Source organism: Diorhabda carinulata, chromosome 7 (assembly GCF_026250575.1).
Source record: "Diorhabda carinulata isolate Delta chromosome 7, icDioCari1.1, whole genome shotgun sequence".
NCBI classification, from domain to species: domain Eukaryota; kingdom Metazoa; phylum Arthropoda; class Insecta; order Coleoptera; family Chrysomelidae; genus Diorhabda; species Diorhabda carinulata.
Genome location: NC_079466.1, coordinates 20,330,955 through 20,343,429, shown reverse-complemented (window position 1 = coordinate 20,343,429; position 12,475 = coordinate 20,330,955). Strand labels below are relative to the sequence as shown.

The 12,475-nt window shown below is 32.2% G+C and overlaps 1 protein-coding gene across 3 annotated transcripts in view; it reads left to right on the top strand.

The window, feature by feature from the left end:
- The window catches only part of LOC130896456 (uncharacterized), a 39,742-nt gene that overhangs the window by 6,114 nt on the left and 21,153 nt on the right, over nucleotides 1-12,475 (top strand). For 2 of the 3 annotated variants that reach the window (XM_057804594.1, XM_057804595.1), the window contains exons 2-3: nucleotides 2,654-2,856; nucleotides 9,960-10,151. In XM_057804594.1, the coding sequence (XP_057660577.1) occupies nucleotides 2,706-2,856; nucleotides 9,960-10,151 (343 nt within the window). In that variant the 5' untranslated portion in view covers nucleotides 2,654-2,705. Of the gene's footprint in view, nucleotides 1-1,167; nucleotides 1,284-2,653; nucleotides 2,857-9,959; nucleotides 10,152-12,475 lie in introns of those variants that run through there. The other variant, XM_057804596.1, reaches the window with a different exon arrangement.

Sequence of the window (12,475 nt, the reverse complement as noted above, 5' to 3'; positions counted from 1 at the left end):
ACATTCAAGTGATTACCATTGTTTTCGATACAACTTTGTTTTCCCATGACATTAGTCTTTGATTTGGGAAATGAACATTAGAAGTTGGCCGATGATTTTGGTATCTAAATGTTGATTCTAAACAACTATGTAATAGCAGAGTAGGGAAAAATAGGTTCCTTGAAAATTTTCAAAACTAAAATTATGTTAGAAATCATTATCTGAAGAATGAAAATTTGAATCGAAAGTCATTTCAACTATCAGGGACACAATATATTTTGTTGACGTACTAACTGGTTGAGGTATCAAGAAATTATAATATATTATTTGTATTTTCTGTCTTATTGTTTGGTATTTCATTGAAATTATATTTCCCCCTGCATATAAATTACATTCTCATCAGGAGTTTCGTTTATGAAATTATCAAATTAGTTCGTAAATATTTTCGACTTATTATAATGAGAATTATAACTTGAGTTGTTTGCTAATAGATACTATTAATTGCTTAAAAGCAGTGGAATAATTTATATATAAATTAATAGAGTAGACAAAGAATAAAATTCAGTTTACTGAGCAAAGAAAAAACTGTATATATGACATTATATATGATATCATGTTAATTTGAAAAATTTTCGTATCAAAATTGACAAATAGATTAAATATGTTTAATCAGTGGTAATTGACATGATGAAATACAAACATTTTAGATGGCTATTATTCTCTAATATCGAGACTCTTAAGCATTTATTTTCAGTGATATTTGAACACGAACATAAGTGATTTTGTGATTTTCTTACAGTAAAAATATGATACAAGCAGTAAGTCGAGATGTTTTTTCTGAATACTCGTATATGTGTAATTTCGGTTTGAATTCCATATTTAATCAATCGAAAAATTTTGTTTTAAACGCTTCAGTCAAAGCCATATTCAACTATTTTTCACAGATATCTGAATTGTCAGGTATAAAGACACGATATTGTCTAATCAAATTTTTTATGTAATTGTTAAGGAATACAAATTTGATATTCATAGCTTATAATTGAGTTATTTTCCGCCAGAGACTGTTGTGTACATATTCCTTCTTATAGTCTCGATGCTCTACTTAAAACTACCACAGGCCGATGTCCTTAAAAAACTAGTCAGTTAATTGGGCTGGGTAAACTGTGAGGCTTGCCCAGGTGTATAAACTTCGCATTGTGAGTGCTGAGCACGCACAGATGACATGCCTTGCAGTTTAAAGATGGTGTCTTAAAATGCCAATCATCAGTTGAAATTCACTCCGGTTTAAGTGGAGGAATTCTTTGGTAAGTGAAGAAAGCTTAGGCTTGTTTTATTCCTGGTGTTTCCCTCCACCCCCATAGATTCTGTTTTGCGGAAAACCTACTGATGGATGTTAATTGACTACACTAATATTGACTTGTGGGCCCTTTTGCTGATCCTAATCTGGTGAGACTCGTCGTTGGTTTTTTGTCCGAGTGCCCGAATATCCACACGAGCTGGATCTTTCAGCATTCATTCATCTGCTCTTATAGGATTTTTACCTCCAGCACAAGCCTGGTTTGTATGGCAGCTCTCCTGTCTGAGTAGATCGATATTATCATATTTCTGCTTGGAAGACGGTAGTATGTTCTCCAAGTAAGAAAAATTCACTTTTTACAGAAAATATCCATTAAAATGCTATTCAACAACATCGATGATGACATCTTATATCTTTTAAATGGGTCATTCTGTACATATGATAATTGTATGCGAAGAATTGTGATTTGAAATAATAATGGACGAGTCCGAGTATTGTGAATATACTAACAAAGTAACCGAAAGAAAGTTACTTTTCCTATAGATATACTTGGTCCTCTGTAAACTTTCGACTTTAACTAATTTTGTTTTAAATTATTAATCAAATCAAATAAAATATGCTGTTTGAAAGACAATTTAATATGCTCTATGTGAGTATATGGGTAATGAAAAGTTATTTCGACTTCCTATGTTTAACATAGTAAAAGTTTTTTCCATTATTGAGCTTAAGCTTTTTTTATTATTAACATAAATAGGATTATTGTCAATTTAAAGCTTAGCACTTAATTTCTTAATAATGGACTTGACCTCCTCTTGCCCTAATAACATCTTTTATATGATTAGGCATAGATCTAAGCTTTCGTTTCTTGTGAGATGTTAAGCCACTCTTCTTCACAATTCTCCTTTGTAGTTAATCCCATAAATGTTCTATCGGATTGAAGTCGGAACTTCTGGAATGCAATCTTACACGATTATGGGAGTGTGCAGTCTCACATTGTCATGCATATAGGTAATTTTGTCTCCAATGTAGTCGACGTCACGGTCTCTAAGCACTCCGCTCTTCATAGCAGCATTCTGCAAATTGCTCTTTGGTTTTCGGTCGCTACCTTAGAAGCATATTCTGGTCTCACTTGAGAATAAAACAGGTCCCCTTTTGTTCCAACGTCCAATTAAGATGATCCTGTGCAAAAAGCAGGCGTGCTTGCCGATGAGCTGGAGCGAGTTTTGGACCAATTGCAGATTGACTAATATTAAATTATGTTTCAAATAGCATATTTCTTATTTTGATAAAAAAATATGATTAAAGTCAAAAGTTTATAATGTGACGATTTCTATGCTCGCAGATTTAGTTGATTTCTTTTTCTTTTCCATATTTCAGGCTTAATCAGGACCTCGAGGACGGAGAGAAGGGGGATCTGTTTCGATGTGAAATGTGGAGCAGTGTGGCGCCTGATAACGTCAAGAGTCCGGCGCCGTCCGCGAGGTCAAAGCATAGTTCAACTCTTATAGGGGAATATGTTTATATACTTGGAGGTCGGAACGGGAATTTACCAACAAAAGATTTTTGGAAATATAACTTAGGTAAGTTCCTTCAAACAGTTAACTACGAGAAATTCGGTATAAAACGATTATCGTAGCTTAAGATTTGATTTATAACCAATTCTATACATTCCTATATCTATAAAAATTTAGAAAATACTTTTCCTGGGAAGTTGACAATTCCTGTTGATTTCTCTACATGTACAGGGTGTTCCAAAAAAATTAGTAACCCTAAATATCTCAAGCTATGTTCAAATTAAGATACTTCTTTTTTCATCCTTTTAGTGTCCATAACCGATCCTCGTAAAACCTTAAATGGTAAGAAGTGTTAAGAAACACATAATTTTGCAACATTTCTTTATTACATATATAATCACGTTCTATTTTTATTTTGAAAAAATCTGAAAAATTACTATGATTTTTGCTCTAAAAAACAACAGTAGTAATAAAAAAATAAATGAATTTTAACAGTTGTATTCAGGTTATTAATATGTGCGTTTTTTTAAGTGTTTAGTTTGATTCTTCTACTGATGGATTGTTGGATAGTTCAATTTTGAGTCTTGGGTGTTTGAATGTATGATTTTTGAGTAAAAAAATTCTCTCAAATATATCGAAAATATTGCTAGAAATGATGAAAAGTATGCTGTGAAAACCCCAGCCCTTAATATCAATATCAAGATTTCAATTTTCGAATGTTTAGTATGGGAAAACTTGGTTTTTTGAGTTCAGAATTTCATAACTCTTTAATGTTTAATAAAAAATACTAAACCAAATCATTTTCTTTTATGAAATTAACTTTAAAATATAATTTATTATATTTTATAATTTTTTTTTCAATTTTTTCACGAAACTATCAAGTTTATCGAAAAATTGTGTCAAATTTTTTGTATTCTCAATAATTTTTCTGATTTCACAGACTAATGTCACAAAGTAACGGAGAAAAAATAAATGAAAATAATTTTTAGATAAAAAAAATAATTTGATTCATTCAAAAATTAAGATACGATAGTATTAGAAATTGTTGAAGTTGAATTGAAGCATCTGTGAAACTAAACAAGTTAAGAATAAAACAAAATTGAAAAAATGAGGAAATTTCATAGTGGAATAACTTGGAAACGCGTCAGTTTATCGAAAAAGTATAAGGGGGTTTATTCTAGAACGTTCAATTTTGAAATAACATTATATTTTTTAAAAACAATTCGTTCTAATCGATAATATTTGTTTAAGTTTACCTTAATGCGAGTTGATGAATAATATTTTTAGTCAACTGACGAGTTTAAATGAATAAACTTGACGCCTTTCCAACGCGAGAACACGTCACATATAATTGGACATGTGAAGAGACTCTACAAAAAAATTAAAATGCCATAATATCGTAACAAATTCAGTATAATACACTAAAATTACTTAAAATGTCAAAAAATTCAATATTGTCGAATACAACAGTATTTAATATCAACGGCATTTAGTGGTAGTAGTATAGACTCTCACTTGAATGCAGCAAAAATTCATTCAAGTCGATCCAGCCCTTCAGTTGCAGTATAGATACTCAACCTAGATACCTACTGCAGTGCCAGCTGCCGGGTCGATTTGTGAATCTAAATCATCCTTACCCCACTTGAATGCATTAACAAAAAGTCATTCAAATCGATCCAGCTCTTCAGCTGCAGTATGGATATATAACCTAGATACCGACTGCAGTGGCATCTGCCGGGTTCCGCAAAACGCCTGGCTTTCTCAGGCGAGTTACCGAACGGCTCGTCGAGTATTGTGGTTATGCAACTCGTCTGGAATGTCAGGTGTTTTGCAGAACGCCGGAAATGACAAGCAATATACGGAATGATGAATAATCAAAACTAGTCTCAGTTATTGACAAAAAATTTATTACTCTATCTTATCATGCGGCATTTCACACGTAACACGTAATTTTTCTTGATTTCATACGTAAACTCGAAAATTCGATACATTGATTTTTCCAGTTCCAGTTTGCCAGAAGTAAATAATAACACAAACTGCCGGTGAGTTTTGATTCTCGTATATGCGACAACGTCTCAGTCGCTCTATGAAATCGTTAGTCACGTCACCTAACGTAACCTAACCTAACCTAACCTAACCTAACCTAACCTAACCGAACCTAACCGAACCTAACCGAACCTAACCTAACCTAACCAGGTGTTCTACAAAAGTTTGCTCTTGCCTAAAATCAAATGTCAAATGCAACAGATAAGAAAAGAATTTACTCCTGTGAAAAGTGATTAACTTTGTCATTACACCTCCCTAATTTTTCAGCTTTCCCCTTTTGATATATTTTTGCTGAGATTGATTCTTGTACATACTTAGCTTATCCAAATGATCATTACCCGGGGGATTATTTGCTAAATTGATTGTAGATTGATGATATGAGTTGTTGATCTCATAGGAAATAAGGGCATTAAGGGCGACTGGGAATTGAATTAGGTAAACGTTATCGATTCCTGAATGTTCTTTGATTAATTCTATGCGATAAAAATGTATGTAAAGTTTTCCTTATGATATTAATATAGTTATACAAATGATCTAATAGTTATTTACGTAACTAGTTATGGAAAGAGCGATATTGTTCAACAAGCGTAATATTTGCACCAGCAAGTTTTGCAAATTACGCGGGAAAGGGTGGAAATAAAAAAGTTACTAATAAATATTAGACGGGGAAACCTATGCAAACATTATGAATTGATTATTTAATATTATTTTTATTGTAAAAAACTTGAATCACCTGAAATATATTAGGCTGATAATTTCTTAAACCAAAAATAATAATAGTAGGATGAAGCCCATTGGAAAAGGAGGAGAATGTGATAAAAATAAAAGAAACTATAATTTATGGGCGATGTGAGGTCGAAAAGGGGGTGAGTTTTTATGGGTAAAAAATGGTCTATCTTGATCTCCAGCAAAACGACTATTCCTATGAAAAACTTTTTTATTGAAACTTTTGTAACATAACCTCAAAATTAATGTGAACAATTCAAATTTTTGGTTTATCATGTTTATCTTTTACAAACATTCTTTAACCTTATTTTGACTAAATATCGAGAGAGTATCCCAATTTTCAATCAATTTCATATCAGCATTTTTTAAAGAGTCGGTGAGATCTTTCTTCGTTGAAATCTCTACTTTCTGGTAAATTTTCTCAGAAAAAAACAAAGATAAAACGAAAAAAGTGGCTTCCAAAAATTTTTCTTATCAATTGTACAATTTTTAGTGATTTATTGAAATTTTACACTCTAATTAGACGATAAATTGAGAATCCATATTGTATTAATAAATATAACTAATTAGAGACTAAAATCATAATAAATATTTAAATAAAAATTGTATATAAAGATTAACAAAGAACCAAGCTTTTTTCGTCTTTTTGCCATTTTTGTAAAAAATAACCGTTGTGATGGTAATATTTTTTCACATCATCAGGAAGTAGAAAATCCAGCAAAGAACAAATTCACCGATTTTTTAACGAAAGCTGATATTTTTATAGAGTGCTTTTTCGATATTATATCAAAATAAAGATAAGATAAAGAATGAATATTTCAACTCAAATAAATTATAGTGTATTTGGGACATTAAAAGGTAAGCTTTCACCAATTTTCATGGAAAAAAATGGTTTTTGTAAAAGATAGAAATAAAAAACCAAAAACTTGGTTATTTCAGTTTTGTATATAAATTTTGAGGTTATGTGAAAAAAATAGCAGAACAAAAATTGTAGATCTTTCTTTCAACTGCAACTTTTTCACATAGGACTTAAAAACCAACCCACTTCCCCTTTCCCAGCTCAGATCGTCCGTAAATCATTTTCCTGCTATTAATTTTTTCACTTCCTATCGTTTTTAAAGGTTTCTCCCTGGTCTAAAATCACAATAACTGAGTGCGAGTAATTCAAACCAAAATTAAAGTGAATAAATTAATAATACAAAATGTAAATGAATATTTTTTTTCTATCACTGGAACAAATCTCAATCTTCACATAGTATGCACATGATCTCTTACTAAATGTATTGATGATAATGAGAGCATTCTTGAAAACAATTTTTAAAAGCATTGAAAATAAGTGAGTTGATAATAGGAACAAAAGAACAATAAGAGAACCCAAAATTCAATTGACCTCATCTTCACCTGAATATATCCCTCTATCAAAAACTCAAAGCTAAGAAATAGATGGTAGTGCAAAGGACCATTATGTTTTCATTACAAACAATTTAACAACTAACCTTTTCAATAAATTATTAACCTTGTTAGTAATTATTGTTACATATTCATTTCATTATTCGAATAATTTGACCTAATTATTAATTATTACATATTTATTTGATTTATACAGAAATATTGTGTCAGTTGTATTTCAATTCATAATGCTATCGTTACCAAAATTGTTAACTGGGACGACAACACAGTGAAAATAATAATATATGTTTTGCCCGCTACTTAAAAGAAAGAGATGCGATAGAGAGACATATCAAGACTAGTTCTATTACCACTTTTTAGAATTATCCAAACGCAAGAAGCTGGAGTGAACTCATCAAAAAGTAATCCAGCCCTGAAAATCCACTTTCGTGGCACTGTTTGAAATTGTGTTTTCGTTTCCACAAATTAAATAAATAAAATATGAATTAAATGAAAAATAATTGAAACTACTACAAACGGAAACATACTTAGGCAAACGGTGAAACACCACATATTGCTCTATTAAACAAACACTTATTGTCAGATAAACCAGCTCCAGTATGTATATTTGTGTAGCTTAAAAGAAGACATTAACTGTGCCATAAATTTGTTTTAGTTATTTCTATTTTGATTATGATAATATTATAAATATCTAATCGAATTTGCCAATGAAAGAATCAACGCAAAGCGTCTCAACTTTTCTTTCATTGGTAGAATATGTTTCAGCCCTTACTTATTCGTAGTTTTGGTTTATCGACTTGTGTAAAATCCAATTTCGGAGTTTTACAAAGGAATTTGTCCGAACGGACGCGTTTCCCTATATTTATTACCTTCGAATACATAAGGGAATTCAAGGGAAGCGTTGAGGGTTGGATACCTACCAACTGAATGATATATGAAACAGGCGACGAGGGATTACGTTTAATTTTCTAGGGGTACAAGATACAGGAGCAGAAGTTAAATAGTAATGACCGTTAATAATAAATAAGGGTACACATTGTAAACAAGGCTTTGAAAATATAACAAACCGATAAAACTTTCGGTAAAGTAATAATTGATTTCTTTTTCCAATACATTTTTGAATTATTTTTTTTGTTTCTGTACTTTCTTAAGAATGCGTATCGCCTGTTCAGTTCCGGTCTATATGGCGTTTTCTATAATGTAAGTTACCACAGCTAAGCTGTAGAAATGAGTGGGATCATAACACCATACAAGAAATGAACAGAAATGCCATTAAATGGTATACGGATGGATCTAAAGCAACAGACAGAACTGGAATAGGAGTGTATGGGACCAGAAACAAACACTCTGAAAGCCTGGGCAATACACCAAGTAATTTTCTAGCAGAAATCTATGCAATTCAAAAATGTATCCAGTTCCATCTCGAAATGAGCTATCATCATCGTCACCGAATGTCATCCAGCTATTAGAGCTTTAAGCTCCAATATTATTAAATCTAAAACTCGTTTGGGATTGATTGGAAAAATTAAATGAGCTAGCAAGAAAAATAGAGTTACCTTACAATGAATTCCGGGAAACACCGGAGTGAAGCTAAAGCGGGGACATACAGGTCCCTCGTGGGACTTGAACAATTCTGTGGTATCAGTTACAGAACAATGGAGGTACCAATTATTGTGACAATTTACAGGGGCTCCGACAAGCAAAGACTCTAAGTAAGAACAATTTACGAATACTAACAGGAGTCCTATCGGGGCACTGCCACCTCAACAAACACATGAAGACGCTAGACCTAGCAGATAAAACGGCGTGCATATTTTGTTGCACAGAGAATCCACATTCTACATTCTGGACTTTTTAAAAGGAGAAGTATTAAAAAATCAGCTGAAAACACTGGGCTCCCCATTATCGCAGCAAGGATGGGGAACACAATAGATCTTTTTGGTCGCAGTGTATATGATACCCCAATATCCATCCATATTTACATACATAGCTCTTGGGGTCTTCATCTCTATATTGGAGGGATTCTCTTTGTTACACATGTTTTAGCACTTGTCTTCGCGACATATGTGATCCACAGGTCTAACTTATGTTTCGTCTGTATTCTGGATTGCATGTCTTACTTCTTTTGCAGGTATTCTAAGGCATAAGGCATTCTAAAGTAACTACTATGTTATTTATGGTTCTTTAATTTTTTCTCGGTCTTTTTTCAGTCGCTGAAGAGAGTATTTGTTTCATCTTTCCAGCTTTATGTGCTTTTGGTCTCTCCATGATACGTTTGGATTCTTGTGCACTTCATTCTTTTCGTGTGATCTCCTGACTTTTGCTCGACTACTTTAAATCATGTTTCATCTTAATTTTGTTTATGTCGAAAATCTTCGGTCAATTTTTTTATGTCAATTTCTATATATTTATTCCACCTATATAGTTTTCCATGTCGATTTCTTTCGTATATACCTAACGCTTCATATGCAGCGTCTCTTAAGCCTTTTTTCATATGGCTATAGATTTCTGGTACTTTAGTGGTATATTACAACGCGTTTGCTTTATTTTAGCGCAATGTTTTAATATTAGTATATTCAGCGAAATTATGTACAAACAAGTAAGTTGAAATTTCTAGAACCGTTGGCGATATTCACACTAAATGCACTGTTAACACTACCACTACACCAACACTCACAATTACACTGTCTGATGCCCTTTTAGATAACAAAGTTATCGTCATCAGAAACTTAGATTACTTTTAGTCTCTGAAGACGATAACTTGGTTATCGAAACTCGTGTCAGTTAGTGTAATCGTGAGTGGCGGTATAAATAGTGTATTCAATAATGTTCAAAATTAGCTATTATTAAGTTTATTATCGTATCAAAATCATTTTAACAAATACTGAATGTTAATAATTTTAATATAAGTGCATCTGTGACCTTTGATATATTGCCTCAATTTATAAATGAACGATCGACATGCTACATTTCATTTTTTGTTGTAGTCACTGGGAAATGGTATCAAATAAAGCCATCGGGTGATAAATTACCCTGTCTCCAGGAACATACAGCAGTAGCTTACAAAGATTGTCTGTACGTATTTGGCGGCGAAGTCGGATTTTCAGCAGGAACCGAAACGCCTTTGTGGATCTACGATATCAAATTAAACTGCTGGAAGAAGAAAAAGACTAAAAAAGGTAAATAATTCTTTCCTTTACACTCAATTTTTGGCTTCGAGATTACTCTTATTCGGGCATGAACATGAAATACATTCAAATTTAATGCATACGATTCATATTATAAAAATTTTGTTCCTTGATGTATACTAATAAACAGTAAATTCATAAAAAATGTGACTAATTTAAATTTCACTTGGGTTCACAAATAAAAACGTTCCAAATATGTCTAATAAAAATATACGCATCTATACTCCGAAAAAACCTTTCAACGTATTGAGTTCTCAATTTTCCAGTGAATATTATCGTCGGGTTTACATAATTCTTATTTTATTAATTTGACGTATTTCTTCCTAAAATAATTAGCAGGAACAATAACTTATTGTTAAATTCAACCCTCAATTAATATCGTTTATTCACACTTATGTAAGTCACTAATTAACAACATTTTTTTTGACAGATTTAAACAGATCTAAAGTAATATAACATTTTTTTGCAATTTAAATATTCATATACATTTATAGATTACTACGAGAAATATATTTTCAATAGGTTATGATATTAGGGAACAAAAATAAATTTGCTTGTATTTCAAAAAACGCCATTAATAAACTAATCTTAAATCTGGTACAAAACAGAAAATCAATTTTTTTGTAACAAAGGAAATGATTATAAAATGTATAAAACTTCTCGTGTTGAATGTGTTTCGCAGACTGTCTAATGACATCCTGACCAAATGGTGGATTATTTTGAATTTTTTGTCTTTGGACACAAGTAGGAGCTATGCATTATCGCAGACCTTCTGGCCTAAGTTGTTCTTTGTTACTAATGATTCAAAACTTATTGAACGCAACTCTTTTAACAAGTTTCGTATTAGAAGTCTATTTTGCAAATGCTCCATGATAAGACTTAATCTCAATTCCTCCATAAAACCTGAGCGTTTTATTTCAACATATACAGTATATTAAATAACTTAGGGCCAACGACGACACGACCTGAACGATAAATGGCACTTTTTAGATGAAGGATATCAACTATCCCTTTTGTAGCCTGGTGAAAAATTATTATCTAAGGTTTATTCGTGTTTCGATCAACAGAATTGTCCTGATACATACTCACACTTTTGTTCTTTTTAGGGACATACGATACGATTGTGTATTTCTAGTAAAACCATATTGGTTGTTATAAGAGCAGGCTACAAGTAGACTGGATAATTTATCTTGTAAAGCAGGTCTACGAACACCAGGAAGATGACTTATAAGATTCTAACCGTAGTAAAATTGATTTAAATTAAATTTGAACATAAAAATTACTGCCATCTTTGATATTGTTTCAAATTTTAATAATTCGAAAACATGGTCTATCATTCTCCGAATGCCTGGAGTTAGAATTAGTTCGGATTTGATCTTCCGAACAAAGATCAAAACCGGCCAACGGATTATACCTCTCACCTTGTAGTTACGAGCGATTAGAGATGTCGATATCGACAAGAAGGGGGATTGGAGACACGTTCTCCGGGGAAGATGTAATTGATATTTGTTGCCGAATTAGCCATTAAGGTAGTTATCCTCTGAGGTACAGAAATATTAGTAGAGGTGAAAGAAGTAATTATACAGGGTGCACCGGGACGGAGAGCAAAAAGAAAATAGCAAGAATGATACAGTGTTAAACCAAAACCATCCAGCATCCATTACACAACAACATCCAAAAATTAGAATAAAAGTTTATTTATTGAGGTTAAATGATTTTTGATTTCAAATTATTCCAATTTAAGAGTACTCTAAGAACAAGATACCGTAAAGTGCCATTTTCCGAACTCGTAAAGTCGACTTTGCAGTACAGAATGAACAAAAGCGATTTTTTCAGTAGATTTGTCAACAAAATGGTATTCTTTGTTTAATTCGATAAAATTTTTGGTTTACGGTTTAGGAGTTTAGATCATTGTACATGCCAAGGAATTCGTTCGCCATAAAGAGACATTCTGAAGAAAATTATCATAACTTATAGTTACACTACGAGCAAAAAATTGAGGTCATCTTAAAATTTTCAAGTTCTTTGAAATTTTACGCTTTCAGATAGTATTCGCATCATTGCATGGCTTTTGTGATACTCTATACTAAAGAAAAATGCATTTTTTCTTGGATTTAATGATAATTCAACATTTTGTTGTTGGGGAAGATATGGAACGAACAAAATAAAAAACTTGACACTAATAACGTGTATTCTCTCCTCTTGCATTGATGACTGCTGGAAGTTGGCGCGGCATGTTATCCCATTCCTGCAACAGCAATCTTTTCAGCTCCTGGGCAGTGCTTTGTGTTGGTGTGTGTCTGCGGATCAGTCGT